This window comes from Aplidium turbinatum, chromosome 6 (genome assembly GCF_918807975.1).
Source record: "Aplidium turbinatum chromosome 6, kaAplTurb1.1, whole genome shotgun sequence".
Lineage (NCBI taxonomy): Eukaryota > Metazoa > Chordata > Ascidiacea > Aplousobranchia > Polyclinidae > Aplidium > Aplidium turbinatum.
In genome coordinates, this window is record NC_137477.1 from 14,112,172 (window position 1) to 14,131,227 (window position 19,056).

Consider the following 19,056-nt stretch of genomic DNA (forward strand, 5'->3'; position numbering starts at 1 on the left):
TTCAAAAGTTACCAAGTAGAATATTAATTAATTATTATATAATGCACAACATTTGAATCAGTAGGCTAACGGCAATTGATATTCTGTAACAAAGAGTAGTCAATAGTATACTTTCTAATTCAATGTTTACAACTTTTGAATCAATAAAAACCGAAAATTTTGCATGTTAGGCATCAAGCCTCACATTCGCCAATACATCCATCGCCTATCCCAATACAACTTCTTGTGGAAGGAAGACATGCAGAGATCGTACAACAAGTTCATGTCAAATGACCCTGGAATGCCTGTCATAAGGAAAGAGGTTAGATTGTCATCAATTTAAAACGTTTTTGAATTCAAAGCTAAAAACGACCTTTGTTTTTCTTTTGAATAAAATTTCATCAAAGTTGTTTTATTATGTTTAATGATTTCATCTCGCATGATGCGTGGACTAGTAAACAAGCAAAACAAAAACTTTTTGGATTTTGCCATCAAAAATATTCTACATTGTGTTCGTTTATTCAGCAAGGTACCCGCATTAATAAAAATCTATTGTCTAGGTGGAATACTTGCTTGATGTTGAGCGGAAAATCTCATCTATTCCGGAAAAATTATCCGCCGGATCTGTCATCCTTGGTCCCACTCCCATCCGCGATACATTGCAAGGACTGGCGGCGGCTTGGAAAACTCAATATGCATTGGTAGGCATTTTGTTGCAGCCATCCTTCGGTTAATGTCGCTGCTTGTATACTGGTAACTGTACAAGTATACATACATGGAACCTTAAATCGACTTCGAACCGGTGTTGGCCGTACTAAATCTGCAATGATAAAGTGGGGATACAACACGGGCCCACTTACATTTATTCGTAGCACCAAGCCCCAAACAGCGGACCATTTTCTTGTGTGCCCCCAGCTTACCACCCAGTGCATTAAGTGTGACTTTTTAATATACAACTCCGTTGCACCAAAATGTGTCGATCTGTGGTGCATCAACCAAATTTGGAAGACTCGGTAGAAGATGGTACATGCTTCTGAATTTTCAACGGAAGCTCTGGAAACAAAACCATCATCTGACGCGTTGAATTGCATTGTAGGTTCTGCATGAAGACGCCAAAAGAAAACTAGACAGCGTGGTACAGTATAGAAACAATGTACAAAACCGCCTTTCTGCACCTGTAAGTGTATGCTTCACAATTTTATATTATATTTGATGTTTGTGTTTTCAGTGTCATGGCAAAGGAAATCCGAAACAAACAATTGAAAGTGTTTCTTTCTTAGATTTTTCAATACCTTAATCAAATTATTATGGATGGATTGATTGTAGAATGCTTCAATACTGTCCATGCCAGTACCCTTATAGGCGAGTAAGAATTGACATAAAATTAGCCGGACCCGGCCATTTTTGATAACAACCATTTTTCTTCATAAAAAGATAGGTTACCTGTTTGAGACCCCAAATCTAAAATTCGGCGAAATTCGGACATAAGGAAAAGCCGTTTGAGGGGAGCAATTATTGAACGGCGCGCCGTCTAGCGGAAGGAAAATATAAGTATTTTCCGCCGTGCTAATTCGCGAATTTCAAGTGAAACAAGGATGATTAACATAGTGTCTAAAATTACCCTTCAGCAGAGTTTGCTATTTTACGTTGATTCAACGTCTGGCGACGTGGAATCGATGCAAAATAACATATTTTGCTTGCTGAGTGCCTCATGTAACAGAAACTAGGCTGCAATGATAGTGCAGTGGTTGTAAAATTCTGCAAAATGCTGATTAACTAAGATTGATTTCGGAAAATGTAATTTTGTCTGTTACAACGTATCTGACTAACATCAAAATTACGGGCACATAAAATTTGGTAATGATTTATACCTTGAACTTTTACAAAGAAAAGATTTCAGAAAATACCCCCAACAAATGTTCTTGCATAATTAAGGAGTTGGATAACAACTATAACATCAAACCAGCCAAGTCATTAAATCGATTACATCATTGCCAAAGCAACACAAAAGTGGTTATCTGAAGAAATAAGTCGTTACATAGGTAGCCATTCTTACTTCGATGCAACGTCGCCAAACCTTAAGTTTAGGTAAAATAGAGCAATTTTCTCAGCAGGTTGTCAACTTGATTTCATATTGACACGTGGCCGAGCTATGGGACAGTACATGACCAATTCTTCAGTTCTAACTTCTAATACGCGTGCAAGCAAGTAGTTTAAAACGTTGAGTTTTTAAGCCAATATGGAAAGCAATGTAGGCTAAGAAAAATATGCGAAATTTGTCAGAAAGCAGTTGTCTGTGGAAAAGATGGCAGAACGCTAGGTTCAAAAGCAGTATCAACACTAACCCAGTGGTCTGTTAAGTATCGTGATCAAATAAATGAGAATATTTGAGACCAACGGGAAATTGCAGTCCATAATATTTGCTACAAAAATTATAGCCTACGAATCGGAAAGCTTTCGCTCAAGTCAAAACCAAGCAGATGCGCACAAACCGCACTCTACAGCTTCGCGATTAAGAAGAACTACGTACGACTATAAAACCCATTGTTTGATTTGCGGTGAAGAAATAGATCTTGAAAAACTCAAACAGAATCCAAAGCAATTTTCCTCGATAGGAAATGTGGAAATTATTGACAAAAAACAAAAGAGAAGTTTGCTACAGGATACATTAATAGCGGAATGTGAAAAGAGAACAGATGACATTTCAATTCAAATAAAATGTAGGATACTTTGTGCAGGAGATATACGAGCTGTAGAAGCTACATATCACAGAGATTGTCTTCAGAGATTTCTCAGTAACCGTACTATCAAATCTGATCAGGTTGGTGAAAGCAGTGGAAGCTCAACTCCCGCAACTCAGATTCGTTGAAGGAAGGAGCATTCAAAAAACTCTGTTTGTGGATGAATGAAATTAATTGAGTAGGTAGGCAATATACATTACAAGAGCTACGCGATCATATGTTGACATTTTTATCTAGCGATGTTCAAACTTACAGTAGCAAACATCTAAAACTACGTTTGCTGGAGCACTTTGATGAGCAACTGAGCATCACTGAGGTGAAAGGCAAACCTAACGTGGTAACGCTAAAAAAACATGTCGATAACATTTTAAACGATTGTTATGAAGAATTACGATTTGCTGTCACTGCGCAAGAAACTCACATCCGCGCTGCGCTACTCAAGCGCCTGGCAGGCTCTAGCTGGGGGGCGAGGGCTGACACTTTGCGTATAGCAGCCTTAGCCCTTGTCTACTCTTCAGCAGAGTACTGTGCACCTGTTTGGTGCTGCAGTGCTCACTGCCACAACATCGACACTGCCATAAACAGCGCCCTGCGCACAGTGACCGGATGCCTGCGTCCCACACCATTGGACAATCTCCCCATTCTCACTGGCATCCAACCCGCTGAGCTTCGTCGCGAAGAAGCCACTCTGTCCCTCGGTCGACGGGCACTGGAGCCTAACCACCTTCTCCACCACAAGATCTCTGCTTCCCCAAACGAGCACCCCCGTCGACTGAAATCAAGGCACCCATTCGTGCCAGCCACTCAACTTCTTATCAACGAAGCTGATGTACAAGACATCTCTGCGGCTACTTGGGCAGACCATAATTGGAGTTCAGAATGGAAGTCAAGCGCCACCAGACTCTATTCGTTCATCCCCGACGCCGACACACGCCCCATCGGCCTAACACTACCTAGACAGGCATGGGTGCGCCTCAACCGTCTTCGTACGGGCGTCGGGCTTTTCCGCTCAACCATGCACCAATGGGGAATGGCCTCTTCCTTTTCCTGTGAATGTGGTGCCGAGGAACAGACCGCAGACCACATCATCAATGACTGTTCCATCTTCAAGTCACCTAACGGAGTGAAAGGTCTGCGTGTCATGGATGATGAAACCAAAGACTGGCTGCTCTCTAGTAGCCTTCCAGTGTAGTACGGAAACATCGTGAATCTGGGGTGATAAAAGGATAGACCCTTGGCCCCAGAGGCTCACACGACGACGACGACGATGTTTTGAAGAAGATAAAGAGTTTAAAAAACTAATACAGCAAGATGGAAGTGTTATAAAGAAAGAAATTCAAAAAATTGATAAAGCTCAAACCTCTTATCCTGTTCCTGAAGACAATAATCTGGAGTATCTTGCTTCCGAAATACCGGAGTCGCTTAAAGTCTTGATGTCTGAAGTGATGCCTCGATCGCGGAGTAAATTAGAAGAAGCTTCTACAAATCTTTGTGTCCCATATATTTCTGCAGTAAGCAAGTAGGCTATTTTACATTTCCCCTCTCTTATTGTCAATTGGTATTTTTATACATCAGGTCACAAGATCGCGTATTCTCTTGGATGTACTATCATCCCTTGGTCTTTGTGCAAGTTGTGGTCAAGTAGTAGCGTTTCAACGATCAGCTGCTGTAAGCCAAGCGAATAGTGATAATACGGATGAGGTAATGGACTCTACAAGTCATCCCGGTTCTTTCTGTCAGTGGATAGCAGATAACTTCGATTTTAACGAAGATACTCTGCCAGGTCATGATACAACGCATGTGATGGGCATAATAAACTGTCAAACACCAAAAATGGCAACTCGACCACTAGTTATTGAAAAACGACACGTCAGTGCAACTGAACTACTGGAAACTGGAATTAGGTAATTTTGGCAATTTAGTCAAGCCGTATACTGCTGCAAAGATGGGTACTTAGAAAGACATGCGAATCAAGCAGCTGAATGTCTCTGCTGTGTTATTTACGCATTATGAATTGCTTGACACTCTGTGGCTGTGTTCAAATGTATTCACTTCTAAGCCAGTACAATGGCAAGGGTTCATGGCTAATGTAGTTAAAGGTGAGTTTCAGGTTTCGTCAGTATCATTTAATCCTATGATACCGCTTAATCCCGTAACAGATGAAGCTGTTTACAGTACTATGATATTCGTTCAAGACCAAGCTAGAAAAATGAGCATATGTTGTGCACCGCTAACGTTTGACCAACCCCTCTACTTCAAAGCATTTAAAATTAAACAGGACAATTTTAGTATTTTCAAAAATGTTCACTTACCACTTGGTGGTTTTCATCAACTGATGTTCTTTCTCGGAGCAGCTTGCTCTCGGAGAAAATATTTGCCGATTGTTGCAATTTTGCCACGCGTTCTCTGGCTGCGATACAACATCTTGCTTTTACGGAAGGGGAAAAGTTAAAGTTTTTAAAATCTTAAAAGGTCTGGACAAAGTGCAACGTAAATGTGCCGCCTTCGGAAACAAAGAAACTTTAAAAGAAGACATTTCCAGAATTGGAGAAGAATTTTCCCAAATTCTGTACAGGCAAGGGTTTTCCATGGATATTTTGAATTTATTGCGCTACAAATTACGATGTATCCCCAAAATATACATCAGTTGAAGGAATGCCTCCAACAAGTAGAGCATGCTACTTTCACAGCCTTCGTGTGAATCATCAAGTGTCAACATGGCGTCATTTAAATACTGTGCTGAATCATATTTTCTATGGATCCAAGGAAACAGCTTCTGGTCTGGTCCCAATAATGACAGATAATGAATGAGCACCCAAAACCTTTCTGAAAGAAATTAGGTGTAATTGTAGGAGCGCGAAACGTTTATGCACACCTTGTGGTTGCTCCAAGAAAGGCTTTAAACGCAGTATTCACTGTGCTTGTGAAGCTCAGTGTGAAAATTCATCACTTTTAGAGTGTTAGATACCCAAGAGCTGTAAGTGTAGAAGTATATTTACTTTAATAAAAATAGTTGTATCACTAGAACGGGACCTCAAATTGTTACTCTGGTAGTTTTTGCAAGTAAAATATTTTTTGCAATGAATGATTTGTTAATGAAAGTGAATGCATAATATTAAATATACGCTGCCTTTTCTGTTGAAGCATTAATCGCTCAAATCGCTGATGTTCATCGTTGTATTAGCCTATACGTTCATTCTACATCTGCCAACGTTGTATCACCATTTGTTTCAGTTACTAATGTTCTTGAATTGTCATATAGCCAACATTACAATTTAACGTAGGCGATTATAATTGCGTGAAAATCATTAAACTGTAATAAATGACCAAATACGTCACAAAAATGGATGTCGGCAGAAAAAATGCAGGGGTGGGAGAGAGGCGGGGGTTGCAAAGACGCAATTTTTGAAGCCAAATTCATCTTGTAAGCTGCAACATAGGTAAGAAAAGTTCTCAATTTAAAGTAACGTTTGAATGGTGAGGTGCGATTAGTGTGAAAAAAAAAATACGGTTAACGCCTGATGTAAGTGGTTGTTGCGCCTACGGCGGAAAAATATTTAGAGAAATCAAAAAAATAAATAGGGTTGGTTGAAAACCTGATGGGAAAGTATTTACCTGGAAGGCGAATCCGATTTTGGAAAATTGCACTCTTGCAAGCAAATTACATGTAAAATCATAATCCAGGGGAGGGGGGTTAGTGTCCCTTTCCTGCCGACACCTATGATCACAACCTTTTTAAATAGTTTTAATACACTTATTTTCTTGTGACTGTTAATTACGTGTATATATGCATCATATGTTGCATTTTATTTAGAGCAAATATTTACAACCGCTAGATGGCGCGCTATGCAAATTTAAAATGCGGTTTGGGGCAGTTCCTTAGGTCCGATTTTTGCCGAATTTTAGAACCGTCGATCTGACTACCAGACAAGCCTCCTGTGACCAAAAAATGGGTGTTATCAAAAATGTCCGGGTCCAATGTCACTTCTTACTCGCCTATTAGTTGTTTTACTAGATTAATATTTTCTTAGCTTGATTGATATTTGAAAATACAATGTGACAGCTTTCATCTAAAAATGCGAAGGGTTAGGTTGGATTGGTGGCCAATGCACTGTAGGCCAGTCTACCACAAAGCTGTAGAAATTGTTATTCCACTTTTTATAATATTTCAAACGGACGACATTGAGATTCCAAGATTTCAAAACATTAGCTTTTAATTTCATTCCCTTTAAGTAACCTCATCAATCGTTGAGTCAACTTTCTTTTATTTGATAAGACAGTAAGAAAGCTCTCAATAAATAAAATTTCAACAGGTCTTGACATTGGATCAATTGAACAGCACCCTGAGTCTCCTGGAAGAGATCCATGACATGGAGAACAAGATAGATGACATCTATCTCCCTATCGAAGTGATGTACGACAAACTGGAATCCTATGATCTCAGGTTGGCGAGGTCGGAGCTCAAACAGGTTGGTGGTGGCTCCAATGATGTTGACTCAAGTTGTTCTGGGAATTGAGTTCATTCAAGTAATTCGTTCTCGTTTGATCTTATGAGGCCGAGAGTTTAGTTTTTTCTCAATCCATCTGGCCGATGTTTCTCCAGACTACGTTGATAGGCAACTGGGCATAGGATGGTGCAATATTCAATGAATTGTTTAAATACAATAAAGCGTTCTGAATAATTTTGACCGTTGAATTATTATTTATTGTTGGAATCTTCATTCTCGGACTGAAAAAGCCTGTTTGCAAGCTGAATTCTGGTAATTTCGCATACTTGTGAAAGCTTGGAACCACTGACACAGGGCCGGTTACGAAGATTGAAAGAGTGAAGTTTCCGTTTGCTGTTGAAGTGTTGTTGTCTGTGAATTATTCCATACACTAGGCGCCGCTGGATGGAAAGCTGTCCTTGAAATGCATCAGCTCAAACGCACGACCCGAGAGTCGAACTAACGCTGCTTGATCTTGAAGTTGCTTTGTTCATAAAATCGGGCGCTTAACCAACTTAATTATTGGGACGAGTCTACGTAGCTTCCTTCATTGTTCATCACAAACGTATGTGATCCTGAACAACGAAATGAAGTTTGTTTTTTTTTTATTTCTAAAAAAATATGTCCAAAAAATAAAATAAGTTTTCAGAATTGTCTTCGTCACTGACACGTTAGTTCGCTGTTGTTTGGTTGGTGACCAACAAAACTTACAGCTACTTTTTGACTCAATTTTAATTTAGTTTATTTTTTAGGTTGAGTGCCTTCGTCAAAACTGGGCCGATCTTGTGGCTTTCGCCGACGATTTAGGTCAAACCTTGGTCAAAGAACGAAGAACTTCATTTGAGCAGGAACTTGACAAACAGCTCAAGACTTTTGTTGTAGAAGTCATTCAGTTCCGGAACGCTTTCGACGCTCAAGGACCAGCAGTACCAGGCGTGAGGCCTGCTGAGGCTGTTCAAAGACTCCATGAGTTTCAAAACAGGTCAGGAATGATTATAAAAGTTAACAGCATGAGTTTAGAGGCTACTACAAGCATGGCACAAAAACTACAGATTAAGTTGTTTTGTTTAGATCTTTACACTGTTGCACGACAACACACCGCAATAGGGTTATACATTTTTTACTGCTGACATTTCTCCCATGGTTGCCATGACAGATGTTGATGAGACAAGTTATTTAATCATATCCAAAAATAATTCATATAATACTAACACGTAACAAAAACCAGCATCGGAATCATAACGAGTTCAATAGGCTCCAAAAATGGCTTTATAATTTTTAACGTTTAGGCTGAAACTCGATAAAAGTTTTGAAAATGTTGAGAAATTCTCGCCGGAAGTGGGATTTGTATCCGGTTGTCACAAACCCAAGGACAAGGTCATCGAATTCTCTTCGCATTCAGTCATTTGTAGCTTCACCCTTTCTTCAGGTACACCTTGTACAACGCAAAACGCAAGACACTCGACTCCGTGCAACGCCTCTTCGGTATCCCTCCTAAACCATTCCTGGAGCTTGACAAGACCGGGGAGGAGCTGAAGTTGCTTGGGATGCTTTATGGACTTTTCCAGAAGTTTATCGCTTTTGACAGGAAGATAAGAGACACGTTATGGGAAGGAGTGGACCTTCATTCCGCTCACAATGAGGTGAAATCACATCTTTGCCTAAGTCACTTCCACCGAGTGAACAACGACTCGTTTGATTCGTACGATCTTGAATTTTGGATATTCTTTTTAGTTAATTGCGTTTGAGTTAAATGCATTATCATTATTAACGCCTGTATTAACGTAAAACATCATGGATGGTGCCCTGGCTGTCGAGCTGCATATTAATAGGCAATGTGCAATGCCGAGCTTGGTAGGTAGCTTGGGCGACTACTTTTGCTCTGGAATACAAGAAAGCCAACACGTGGCTTCAAACTCATAGTAAACAAGATCACGCAAAGAAGATTGTATTAAACATTCCATGCTGATTATAAGTTTAAATCTGGTTTTTCAACTTTAAAGAGTTCTTTTCTTGAAGGTGCAAGGACACTGGGAAGAATGCTTGAATCTTCCTGGGAAGTTGAAAGAGTGGGATGCTTACACTGAGATGAAGAACTCAATCAACTTTTACCTGGATGTTCTTCCTCTTCTGCACAGACTCGCCAAAAAGGTTACCTTGATATTTGCCAGCGAATAATTGTCATGTCCTGTGTCATATTGTCACGTTGATGTATACGCGACGCACGATACGTGCTTCACCTTACCTCGATTTGATGTAGAGAAGTTATTTTTCCAAACTACCAACACAGTTGGCTGGAGCGGTAATTTGTCTTTTTTACGAAAGAGTGAACACGTTTGTCTTCTGGAATATTCGGTCGACAACAGTGCGATCAATATGCACGTAAAATCGACTTCTCTAGACGTTTGACTAATCCATCAATAAAATAATTTTATTCACTAATTTTAGCTTAGGGCCAAGCGAAAACTGTCCACACTACGGTAGCAGATTGTGCAACAGTGTATGCGAGAGTTGAGAATAGAGCTTTTTTCAGTTTAAAAACAAAAACTTCTGCCAGTCAGTTTGTAATGGCATGGGTTTATCTGATGTTTCCGGGCAACTCAAACATATTGAATTTTGGGAATTTCATTTGTATTATCTAAATCATTTGCATTAATTTTGTGATGTTTTTTTATCTTCAAAGAAAGAAAACTTTAATTGTATAAAGTTTGTGAAAACAGCAGGAATTCAGATCTTTTGTTTTTCGTTTCAGGGCAAATTCAAAGACATAATGATTCCGGTAAGTTTGATTTGTGGATTTAAGCATTTGTTATTACACTACACTGTATTGTATGTTGTCGTAATAAAGGCAAATTGCTGGGTTTTATTTTTTTTACCCCGTACTCTTTCTCGGTACCTCTCTGGCTTATTGGCAAGCATCATAGTTTCTGTTCAATAAATTGCTTGTTACTGAGCAACAACTGTGTTCATGCTGTGACTGCGAGTGATTGAAAGCTTAACTTGCTCTTGCTACTTTTAACTGTGTAAGTCTGAATGATTCACCTTTTTCGAACGCAGGAAATTCGGAATCGTCATTGGCTGCAAGTGATGTCAGTGACTAACAGCAAGTTTCAACTGGAGGCTCATCTCTTCAAGCTCGGTCATCTTCTCGACATTGGATTGCTCAAGTAGGAACGCCAATATCCATCTGTTCTTAGAGGAAGCTGAACTTTAAATTAAGAGAAAAGTTTTTGTTTAAAGATATTTTATCTTTCTTCTTTTGATGCGATATAAGTTCTAATTTCCAAGATCGTAGAACGATCAAACTGTTGAACATTGCCCTGTACAAAATTAAAGTTGGAATTTCTTGAAGCGATGATTTTACGGTTGAGACAATGGGTTGTTGCTGAAAGCCGATGTTTGTTCGCCCACACCAGAGATACCAAGACCGTGACCTTACAAATGATGCATCTTAGTTGCTATGTTGTTGAGCTATGTTGTATCTTGTAATTTCTCCATTTCTTGCACCATGTTTTTTATGTTGTTCAACATTTTTTCATTCTTAAGTAATGTTGTTGTCCCCCCTGTTCAGACACCGAGATGAGATTCGAGATATTGCGATCGCTGCGAGTAAAGAGTTGGAGTTGGAAGTTAAGATGCGAGGGGTCGAGGAAGAATGGACCGAACAAGTTCTCACTTTTAATAACTACAAGAGAAGAGGTCCCGTTCTTTTGGTTAAGGAGGATTCAGAACGACTCCTGGAGCAATTGGAAGATGCTCAGGCTTTGCTAGCTAACATGTTAACATCCAAACACATAGGTAAGAACGTTTTGTTGAGGCAGTTTTACAGCTTTGAGAATATTCAGACATGTACAGGAACTTAAAAAAGTTCATCCGCAACTTTCTCAAATACTGCTTCAAATGTTAAAACATTTTCTCTGTGAATAAATTTCGTATGTGTGTTGATGTTTTCGAATTCCTTGTTTGATAGCGTAGCATTGCCTGTGAGTTGCCGTAAAAAACAGCTAAAAGATTAAATGAAATCCAACTTTGTAGGCCCGCTTCGAGAGGAAGCTGCCTCATGGGCCGAGAAGCTGAAAGGGGTCGGAGAGGTCTTGGACTTGTGGCTGGAGACACAAGATCTTTGGTTAGATCTTGAAGCGGTCTTTTCAGATCACATTACTTCGAAAGAACTGCCCCAGGTCTCTCACTGACAATGTTATTATCTTTGAAACAATGCAAATATTCTATTGATTAGATCTAACAGGTTTCCATTGTTGAAGAAATGTCTGTTACTTTACACAAGTAAGCTATCAATCAAATTGTGGTAGTGAACAACCATCACGATTTTTTAGATACTCTGTTTTTGTTATTTGTTATCAATAACCAGTTAATCTAGTTGTAACTTTGTAATACGTTTCCATTCATTTTCACTCCAAGTCGGTCGTTTTCATTGTGCGCAATCCTTTACGTCATTTCTATCCAAACTGACATCGCATGTGATGATAGTAAATGGGGTACGAATGATCTAAAGAATTACTTTTCAAAATCATAACTGATTTGGAGCGAAACTGACCAGCCCCCTCTTTAAACCCACCTGCCTTTTGTTTATTTCCAGGAAGCGAAGCGATTCTCGATGGTTGATAAGAGCTATGTGAAGCTTGTAAGGAGAGCTTTTGATACAAAGAACATCCTGCAATGTTGCTATGGAGGTTTGAGCTAGGCTTATTTCTTAGCATCCATTCTCATGATGATATTCCGCTTTCAGTGCCGAAAATGCTTTTGTATAATAGGTCCTGATAGATGTTTCATCTCCACGACTTTAGTGCGATACTGCATCTGTCATGTCTGTAAATTGGTGTAACATTTGTTTGACTATACAAATATCGGCTCGAAAACAACTTTCTCGGCCTTGATGGCGTTTACAATGCAACGAAAAAACAAGTGGTTTGGGAAATAGATCCGTCACGCCTGAGAAATGGACCAAATATTATTTTAGAAGCAAGAAATTGTCTTGTGAAAATTAGTTATGACTGCGTTAGCCAGTGTAGTAAACTTGAAACTAACTATAATTCTGTGTATATTTGTGGATTTGTTTTGACTGATATCATGCTGTAACTGTTTTGGTATTAGCAAACTAGCAATCTACGTAGCCTAAACGCAATTTTACCATTTGCTGCAGCTTTGTTCAGCAGGTTTAATATTACGTTTTTGACTACACGGGGACGTCTTTTGTAGTAACTTAAAGTCTTGATTCACATTTTAGGGGAAGTTCCTAAAGGAGTGGTGTTACGTCACATGCAGGAAGAGCTGGAGATTTGCTTCAAGTGTCTGACCCAGTACTTGGACAAGAAGAGATGCGTCTGTCCAAGGTTTTACTTCCTGACCGACCCTGCTCTCCTGGCGTTGCTCTCCAGACCGAACGACATCGAATCTGTTCGCCCTCACTTAAAGTAAATTGTCTGTTTGGAAATTTATGTGAAAGGATCTACTTTTATTCATTTGTTCGTATTGAAAAGATTGGCATTCAGTGAAAAGTTACTTGAAATCTTTCACTTTCATTCTACATCAGCAGACACTGCTACTAAAATACGCCTTGTTTTTGAAGGATAAAAACTGTCTATGACAGAACATTTCACAGTGATACCGTCCTTTGCACTGTCATGTGCTTTTAAATTGTCATCTGCAGTTTCCCTCAATCAAACGCTGTTTGAAGTTAATCTTCATCGCTTATTGGTCTGTTTGAATTTGCAGGACAATCTTCAGTAGCATATCTGACATCAAATTGGAAAAGTCAACAACTTGGTCCGACACAGTGAGCTCGTTGAAATCGGCCCAAAACACCCCCACACCAGCGTCTCCCGACCGTCGGTTTGTGTTGGGTGATGAGCCTCATCCAAGGTCAGGGGTCAGATTCAGATCGGTTAGTGCATTTTAAATTAACTGTTGTTAAGTTATTCTGTTTTGCTTAGAAAAAGATTATGTTTAGGCTGCTTTAGATTTCGTTGTAGTAAGTTTCTAATAATGATCTTGATTTGTTTTCTAAAGAATGAAAAGAACGTAAATAATAAAAGTTAGCATTAGACGACACCAAATAATGAACGATTTCAATATTTTTTTTCAATGTTTATTTTGCTGGCTTGGTTTGCTTTATACCAAGCTCGAGAATTCCATTTCATTTTTTTCTATTTCTACACAATTATTAGTCTCATGGAAAGAAACTGAAATTGTGTTAGGCAATCTGCATCTTTCAACATGACATAAGTTGGATTTAACGTTTACTTTTGTGACGTTTTGAAGGGTATGAAATCATGCGACAGTCCCCACTACTCAGCCAGCATCACGGACGAAGTGGCTGACGCTTACTTTGCTACCGCCATCATTTCATCAAATAAAGAATCCCTACAACTCGTCGACGAGGTAACTTGGACCCCCCCTAGGCTATTAAATTATGTTACAAGTTTATCTTTGATTAAGTTTCTTCTGGTTAGGTACACTTGCAAGGTTGTTGAAAATTGTAATGCGATGCTTAAAATGGTACGGCCAAAACAAGATGCTTAACTAAACATGGAATGCTTAACATTTCCACAACACTGGCATGATGGCTTGGCTGCAATCGCATATGCAATTATGCATTACGTGTGCTTCTGATACAGTTTCAACTTCAAAAAAGTCGCACGTATTGAGCGGGGTTTTTGATAGTATGAAGGTTCCGCATCCACATACGAGTATTTTTCTCTTTGATTTTCGCTTTTTTAGAGCTTTGATCGTTAGTTTTGAAACGAAAATTAAATCACTTGCTTTGATTTCTCTTGCACTCAGGTCAGCCTTTACGAAGGTGTTGAACTTTGGCTGCAAAACCTGCAAGAATCTGTTTATCGTTCTATGGATGCAAGCATCGGTAAAGCTCTTCAGGATGTTGATTGCAATATCCCCACAGAGGAGCTTGCCTACAGGTTGGTACAAACCAGCTCTCAGTCTTGTTCTGAAACCATCCGATATGTTTGTGTTTAAATTCAAGTTCTAGAAGTAAGCTGGCGACAATGGTTTGTCTTTAACCTTGACTTGTTTGATTCTTTACTATTGGAGTTTTTGATAAAAATAAATTCGTAATCTTTGCATCTTCTTTCTATTCATGAAATCGTCGTATAAAATCCAACCTGATTTCGAAGCTTTGCTAGTTGATTTTGTTCTTCTAGATACCCAGGCCAGGTGGCAAGGCTAGCACTGCTGTACTTGTGGACCAGGGAATGCGAAAATGCTATATCGGACTTGAAGTGGGACCGGAAAGCTTTTCAAAGTGCGAGCAAAAAGTTTTCTAGCATTATATCCAGGTAAATATTCACATACAGTATATACAAGGAAACGTAGAACCTTTACTCAAAAAATTTGTCGCAACCAAGGAAGAACTTCGTTGTTTATCCAAGGAACCAGTTTATTTGCAATTACAGCCTATCAGTGACGTGTATGCTGACGTAATTACTCATTCGTATGTTTGTTTTTTTTTCATACTTTTATTCCAACCTTCCAGATTTCCATTGGCCTTAAACCGCGGTACGTGGAGGGGAATGGACGAACCTATGACCAACCTGCACAAGTTGAGGCTGGAGAGCCTGGTCATGTATTCAGTTTACTTGAGGGACACCATGGACAACATGGCGAGCAGGAAGATCAGGGAAATAAGTGAGTTATTCCTGTTGTGATGCTCAGATTGTCAAGGCAAGCGAATAACTTATTACTATTAGTCATGCGACATGTGAAATTTTATGTCACAGCACTACTTGGAATAATTTGAAACGCTGAATATATCCAAATGTTTTGACGCCGGTTGATTGTTAGAACTATATCCAGTTTGACAAATCAGTGTGAAAAAAACGTATTTTTGTTTGGTTTGTAGGCCTACTAATTTCAATTCACATTATTTGTATTGCTCAGAATTACTTATCGTAAATAATTGCATGCTGACTCTTCGATTGCAAACATATCACACACTAAGAAACCAGAAACGTTGTCGCTTCATATCTTTCTCCTGAAAAACAAAACCTTTGCCTGAAATTATTTCTTGTATCCGTTTACCCAAGCATCGCCGTTTCATCATTCGTCTTTATTGTGGCAGGCGACTTCGAGTGGCGACGTAGTGTGAGATTCTATTCGCAAGAAACAAATGGACTATACAACCACCGGATCAGGGTGCTTGATGCTGCTTACAACTACGGCCTAGAGTTCTATGGCTCTTCTCCTACCCTGGTCATGACTCCTGCCACCGAGAGGGCTTTTGTGTCCATGTCAATCGCTTTGCAAGAGCTCCAAGTGAGGTTTTCATATTTCTTTGGTCGATTTTGTTTTTTGATTACAATTACAAACAACGTATTTTTTTGAATGATGATAAATCCTCGTTTTCGCGGATTATGTATTTCAGCACTGTTCTTGTTATTTCATTTCAAATAGGCGGTTTTGTTTGTGCTTTTTTGGTTATTGAAGTCAATCATATTTCATGTTTCTGAAAATAGCTGTAATCACTGGTCTACGATTTTTATCAAACAATAACTGTGACGTCACAGGGCTGTGCTTTGCAAGGGGAGACTTGCACAGGAAAGACTGAAACCGTTCAAGGCCTCGCTGCTTTGCTCGGCAAGTTCCTATTTCTTGTTACTTGCAGCGAATACACCGATATTGGAGCTTTGTCAAAGGTTCTGCAGGCAAGTGACGTTGATGCGTTCATGTCTTGCGACTTCACCCTGATAAGTTTTCATGCGTGATGTTGTGAGCTTGTTGCTTAAAATAGAACTGGGAAAGACGTCAGCACAGGGAGAATCTAAACTATGTGCTCAAAAGGACACAAGGAAACTTCCTGCATTTCGACAGAGAAAACAAACTCTCTACATTGGGAATGAAAAAAACATGCTTCAAACTTTAAATCAAACATTCATCTTGTTAAAATTACTTACCATGCTACTTGGTTGAAAAACGCTTCTATTGTTATTACAAGTACTCTTTATTCAGGGGTTGTCAACTCACGGGTCATGGGGGTGCTTTGACAACATTCAGTTTTTGTCCCACAAGGCCATCAGTGTCATCATGGAATTTACTTCTAGTGTTTTTTCGGCTTTGAAGACCAGTACTGAGGTGAGTCCTGTCAGATTACAAAGTGCGTCCCCAAGGTCTTTCTTACCAATGCTGTTGTAAAAGCTTCTTGATCATGCTTTGATATGATTGATTAATTGCTTTGTAATTGATAAAAAAAGATTAAGAATTGCTGTCTTCAGTCTTTCGCTGACTAAAATTTTATCAAAAATGTGTCCTCTTTAGCGATAAAAACATGATAGTCTTATTACATACTGGAAAACCAGAGTTCGTTTCTTTGTGGGTAGGCCTGCCTTGTCATTTTTACATGGAAAGTCAATGTGCAAGTGAATGTTATTGCATATTGTTCTCTAAAGATTTGCGTGATTCAGCCACTGAGCAGATGCTCAGTAAGAAAATATTGTTCTTTTAGGATCAAGCTTTCGTGAGCTGCTTAGGGGACAAAGGTCAACTCATGAGTGTCAATCCTAGTGTTGGTTTTTTCATGACGTTCAATCCAACATCCGCTTCTCATGGGCTCTCTACATCTGTCAGGTAACGATGCTTTGATTTTACGGCACACTTACCATATAGAAACGATGTTGATGTCCTATCGCCGATCAGCGTATTGATCCCACTGAGCTTGAGTGTTTAATTTAGGAAAACAGTACTTAACTATTTTATCCTATTTTCTTAATAGCTTTGTGTGTTCCTTGAAAGTTTTATGAAGCTGGCGAAATGCAAATGCTTGCTGTAGCAATGAGCACTTACTCTTGTTCTAATACCTGCAGATCGTTCAGCTTTGCAATGCGCTTAAAGTTGATTGTACAGTGTGATCAGCGATATTTTTATTTGTCGTAGGAGCTTCTACAGGACCATCCGTCTATCCAAGCCCGACCTTGGCGCCATACTGAAGGCTCACTGCACTGCTTTGGGACTTCGCTCCCCGAAAGCGCTGTCTGACAGACTGAAGACCGTTGTGGAATTATCTCACCAGCAAATACCGAGACAGACACATCACGAAGTGAATCTTCCCTCGGTGCTGTTTGCTGCCAATCTGGCCGCTCAGAAAAGAAAGGCAAAGGTTTTTAACTTGCCTGATTTGCTTATTTGCTGTTATGTGTTGCTTTCTGTTGGTCGTATAAAATAATGTGTGCAAAAACGCTTTTAGCATCTCAATAATATCTGATACCGTGGAATAGACAAGGAAATGCATTTATATTGTCAAAATTTTGTGATTATTTTTTTGTATGAGCTAAATTTATACCATCTTAGTTGGGACAAACGCTGTCTGTTGATATTTTCGATTATTATTTTCTTCACAAATGAAACAGCAGCATATGATGTTTTGCTTTGTTTAATTTTAGTTCAAATTTTATTGCAGGAGGATCGCAATGAATCGAGAGTAGATGATATTAAGATGTCAAGATCAAATAGCCAAGCATCAGTGAGGTATGCTTTGGTAGGACCATAACTGTGTTTGCAGAAATTCATTTAAGTGCTGCAATGAATCAGCAATCGTGCAGACACGATGAATGGACTTTAACTTGAAGATAATAAGCCATGCCATCTTGATTTGAATTTTTGATGCTGTTCCACTAAGTTTTGCTGTTGATCTCCGACAAAAAAAAAATAAACAACTTTCATCATCTTATGCCGCTTGTGGTTGAACCTTCTTCTCCACTTACTACATTGTGTGTTGCAGACCATTACCGCAAGTAAGTCCTTCACCCACGGTAGTAAGAGGGCTGGCTGGTGACAAGATGTTAACAAAGAAGACAGCCGCTAGCCCGAACACACTGAACAGCCAAGCTAAGATGGATCATGGCTTCGTTGCACAAGTGAGTGGTGGTAGCAACGTTTCCAAAATGTGTTTTGTGTAAGTTTTGATATAAATGGTGCGAAAATTCCAGAAATGACATTGTTTTCACCTCGATCCATCACAGGTAGCAACAACTTTTTAAGTATTTTAGAATTCCCGTTAGACTAATGTTAGCGTCCAACACTACGAAATTTCAATGTTGGTGTCCAAATTTTTTTTATAACACAGTAGATTGAGTTTCGCTTTTAGCAGCATGATCGTTGCTTACGTCACAAATGTAGATACATTTACAATTTTTTATGCTGCCTACACTATTGTTGCTACTGCTTTCAACAGCATAGCTGTTTGCTGCGCATTCCATAATTGGATGTTCCTATTTTAACAAAGATCGTGTCATCCAGGCACTCTTGGAGACTATATCTCCCGCCTTTGTTTCTACTGAGCACATCGTGTTCAACAACATCGTACGTGACGTCTTCAGCGGCATCCAGCACGTGCGTGACGTGCTCACCTCAATGAGCGGGAATTCACCTAACGGAAGCTCGACCATGACGTCATCGGCGGCACGAAACCACGACATGGAAACGGCGATCAATCAGGTCTTTGTTGATTTCTTGACCTGCATGTTGTTTATTGAAGGTTGTGGCATTTTCGTATCTACCACCGCCACCTGGTTTTTGGGAGATACAGACGAAACTGCTTTGAACCAACGGCTTGGTGATCTGGAGAATATTTTACATTTTTCCTTGTTGATGCTCTTCATCTTCATCACAAACAACAAGAAGCAACGCTGAGATTTGTATAAAATATACAATAGGGATGGATTTTAGCGGCATTGCCGTCTATAAGCAACGCCACCTATAAGACGAGCTGTCTAAATTGTGAAACAAAGATTAATAAAAAGTGTTGACTTATTTCTAAAATCATATGTTGAAAGTTTTTGCCGATTAATTCTATGACAATCAGCAGCAGTTTTGATGTCACC

General features: G+C 39.4%; 1 protein-coding gene across 1 annotated transcript in view; it reads left to right on the forward strand.

The window, feature by feature from the left end:
- Positions 1–19,056, forward strand: part of LOC145771546 (dynein axonemal heavy chain 5-like) — a 55,907-nt gene that overhangs the window by 3,736 nt on the left and 33,115 nt on the right. The window contains exons 6-31 of the mRNA XM_082583249.1: positions 171–301; positions 540–680; positions 1,076–1,156; positions 7,034–7,189; positions 7,960–8,189; positions 8,637–8,850; positions 9,227–9,358; positions 9,960–9,986; positions 10,265–10,374; positions 10,779–11,005; positions 11,243–11,388; positions 11,805–11,898; positions 12,435–12,639; positions 12,941–13,109; positions 13,487–13,606; positions 14,009–14,142; positions 14,386–14,520; positions 14,718–14,869; positions 15,303–15,496; positions 15,748–15,885; positions 16,190–16,312; positions 16,683–16,804; positions 17,111–17,333; positions 17,634–17,701; positions 17,955–18,090; positions 18,473–18,670. Coding sequence (XP_082439375.1) covers positions 171–301; positions 540–680; positions 1,076–1,156; positions 7,034–7,189; positions 7,960–8,189; positions 8,637–8,850; positions 9,227–9,358; positions 9,960–9,986; positions 10,265–10,374; positions 10,779–11,005; positions 11,243–11,388; positions 11,805–11,898; positions 12,435–12,639; positions 12,941–13,109; positions 13,487–13,606; positions 14,009–14,142; positions 14,386–14,520; positions 14,718–14,869; positions 15,303–15,496; positions 15,748–15,885; positions 16,190–16,312; positions 16,683–16,804; positions 17,111–17,333; positions 17,634–17,701; positions 17,955–18,090; positions 18,473–18,670 — 3,806 coding nt within the window. The remainder of the gene's footprint in view (positions 1–170; positions 302–539; positions 681–1,075; positions 1,157–7,033; positions 7,190–7,959; positions 8,190–8,636; positions 8,851–9,226; positions 9,359–9,959; positions 9,987–10,264; positions 10,375–10,778; positions 11,006–11,242; positions 11,389–11,804; positions 11,899–12,434; positions 12,640–12,940; positions 13,110–13,486; positions 13,607–14,008; positions 14,143–14,385; positions 14,521–14,717; positions 14,870–15,302; positions 15,497–15,747; positions 15,886–16,189; positions 16,313–16,682; positions 16,805–17,110; positions 17,334–17,633; positions 17,702–17,954; positions 18,091–18,472; positions 18,671–19,056) is intronic.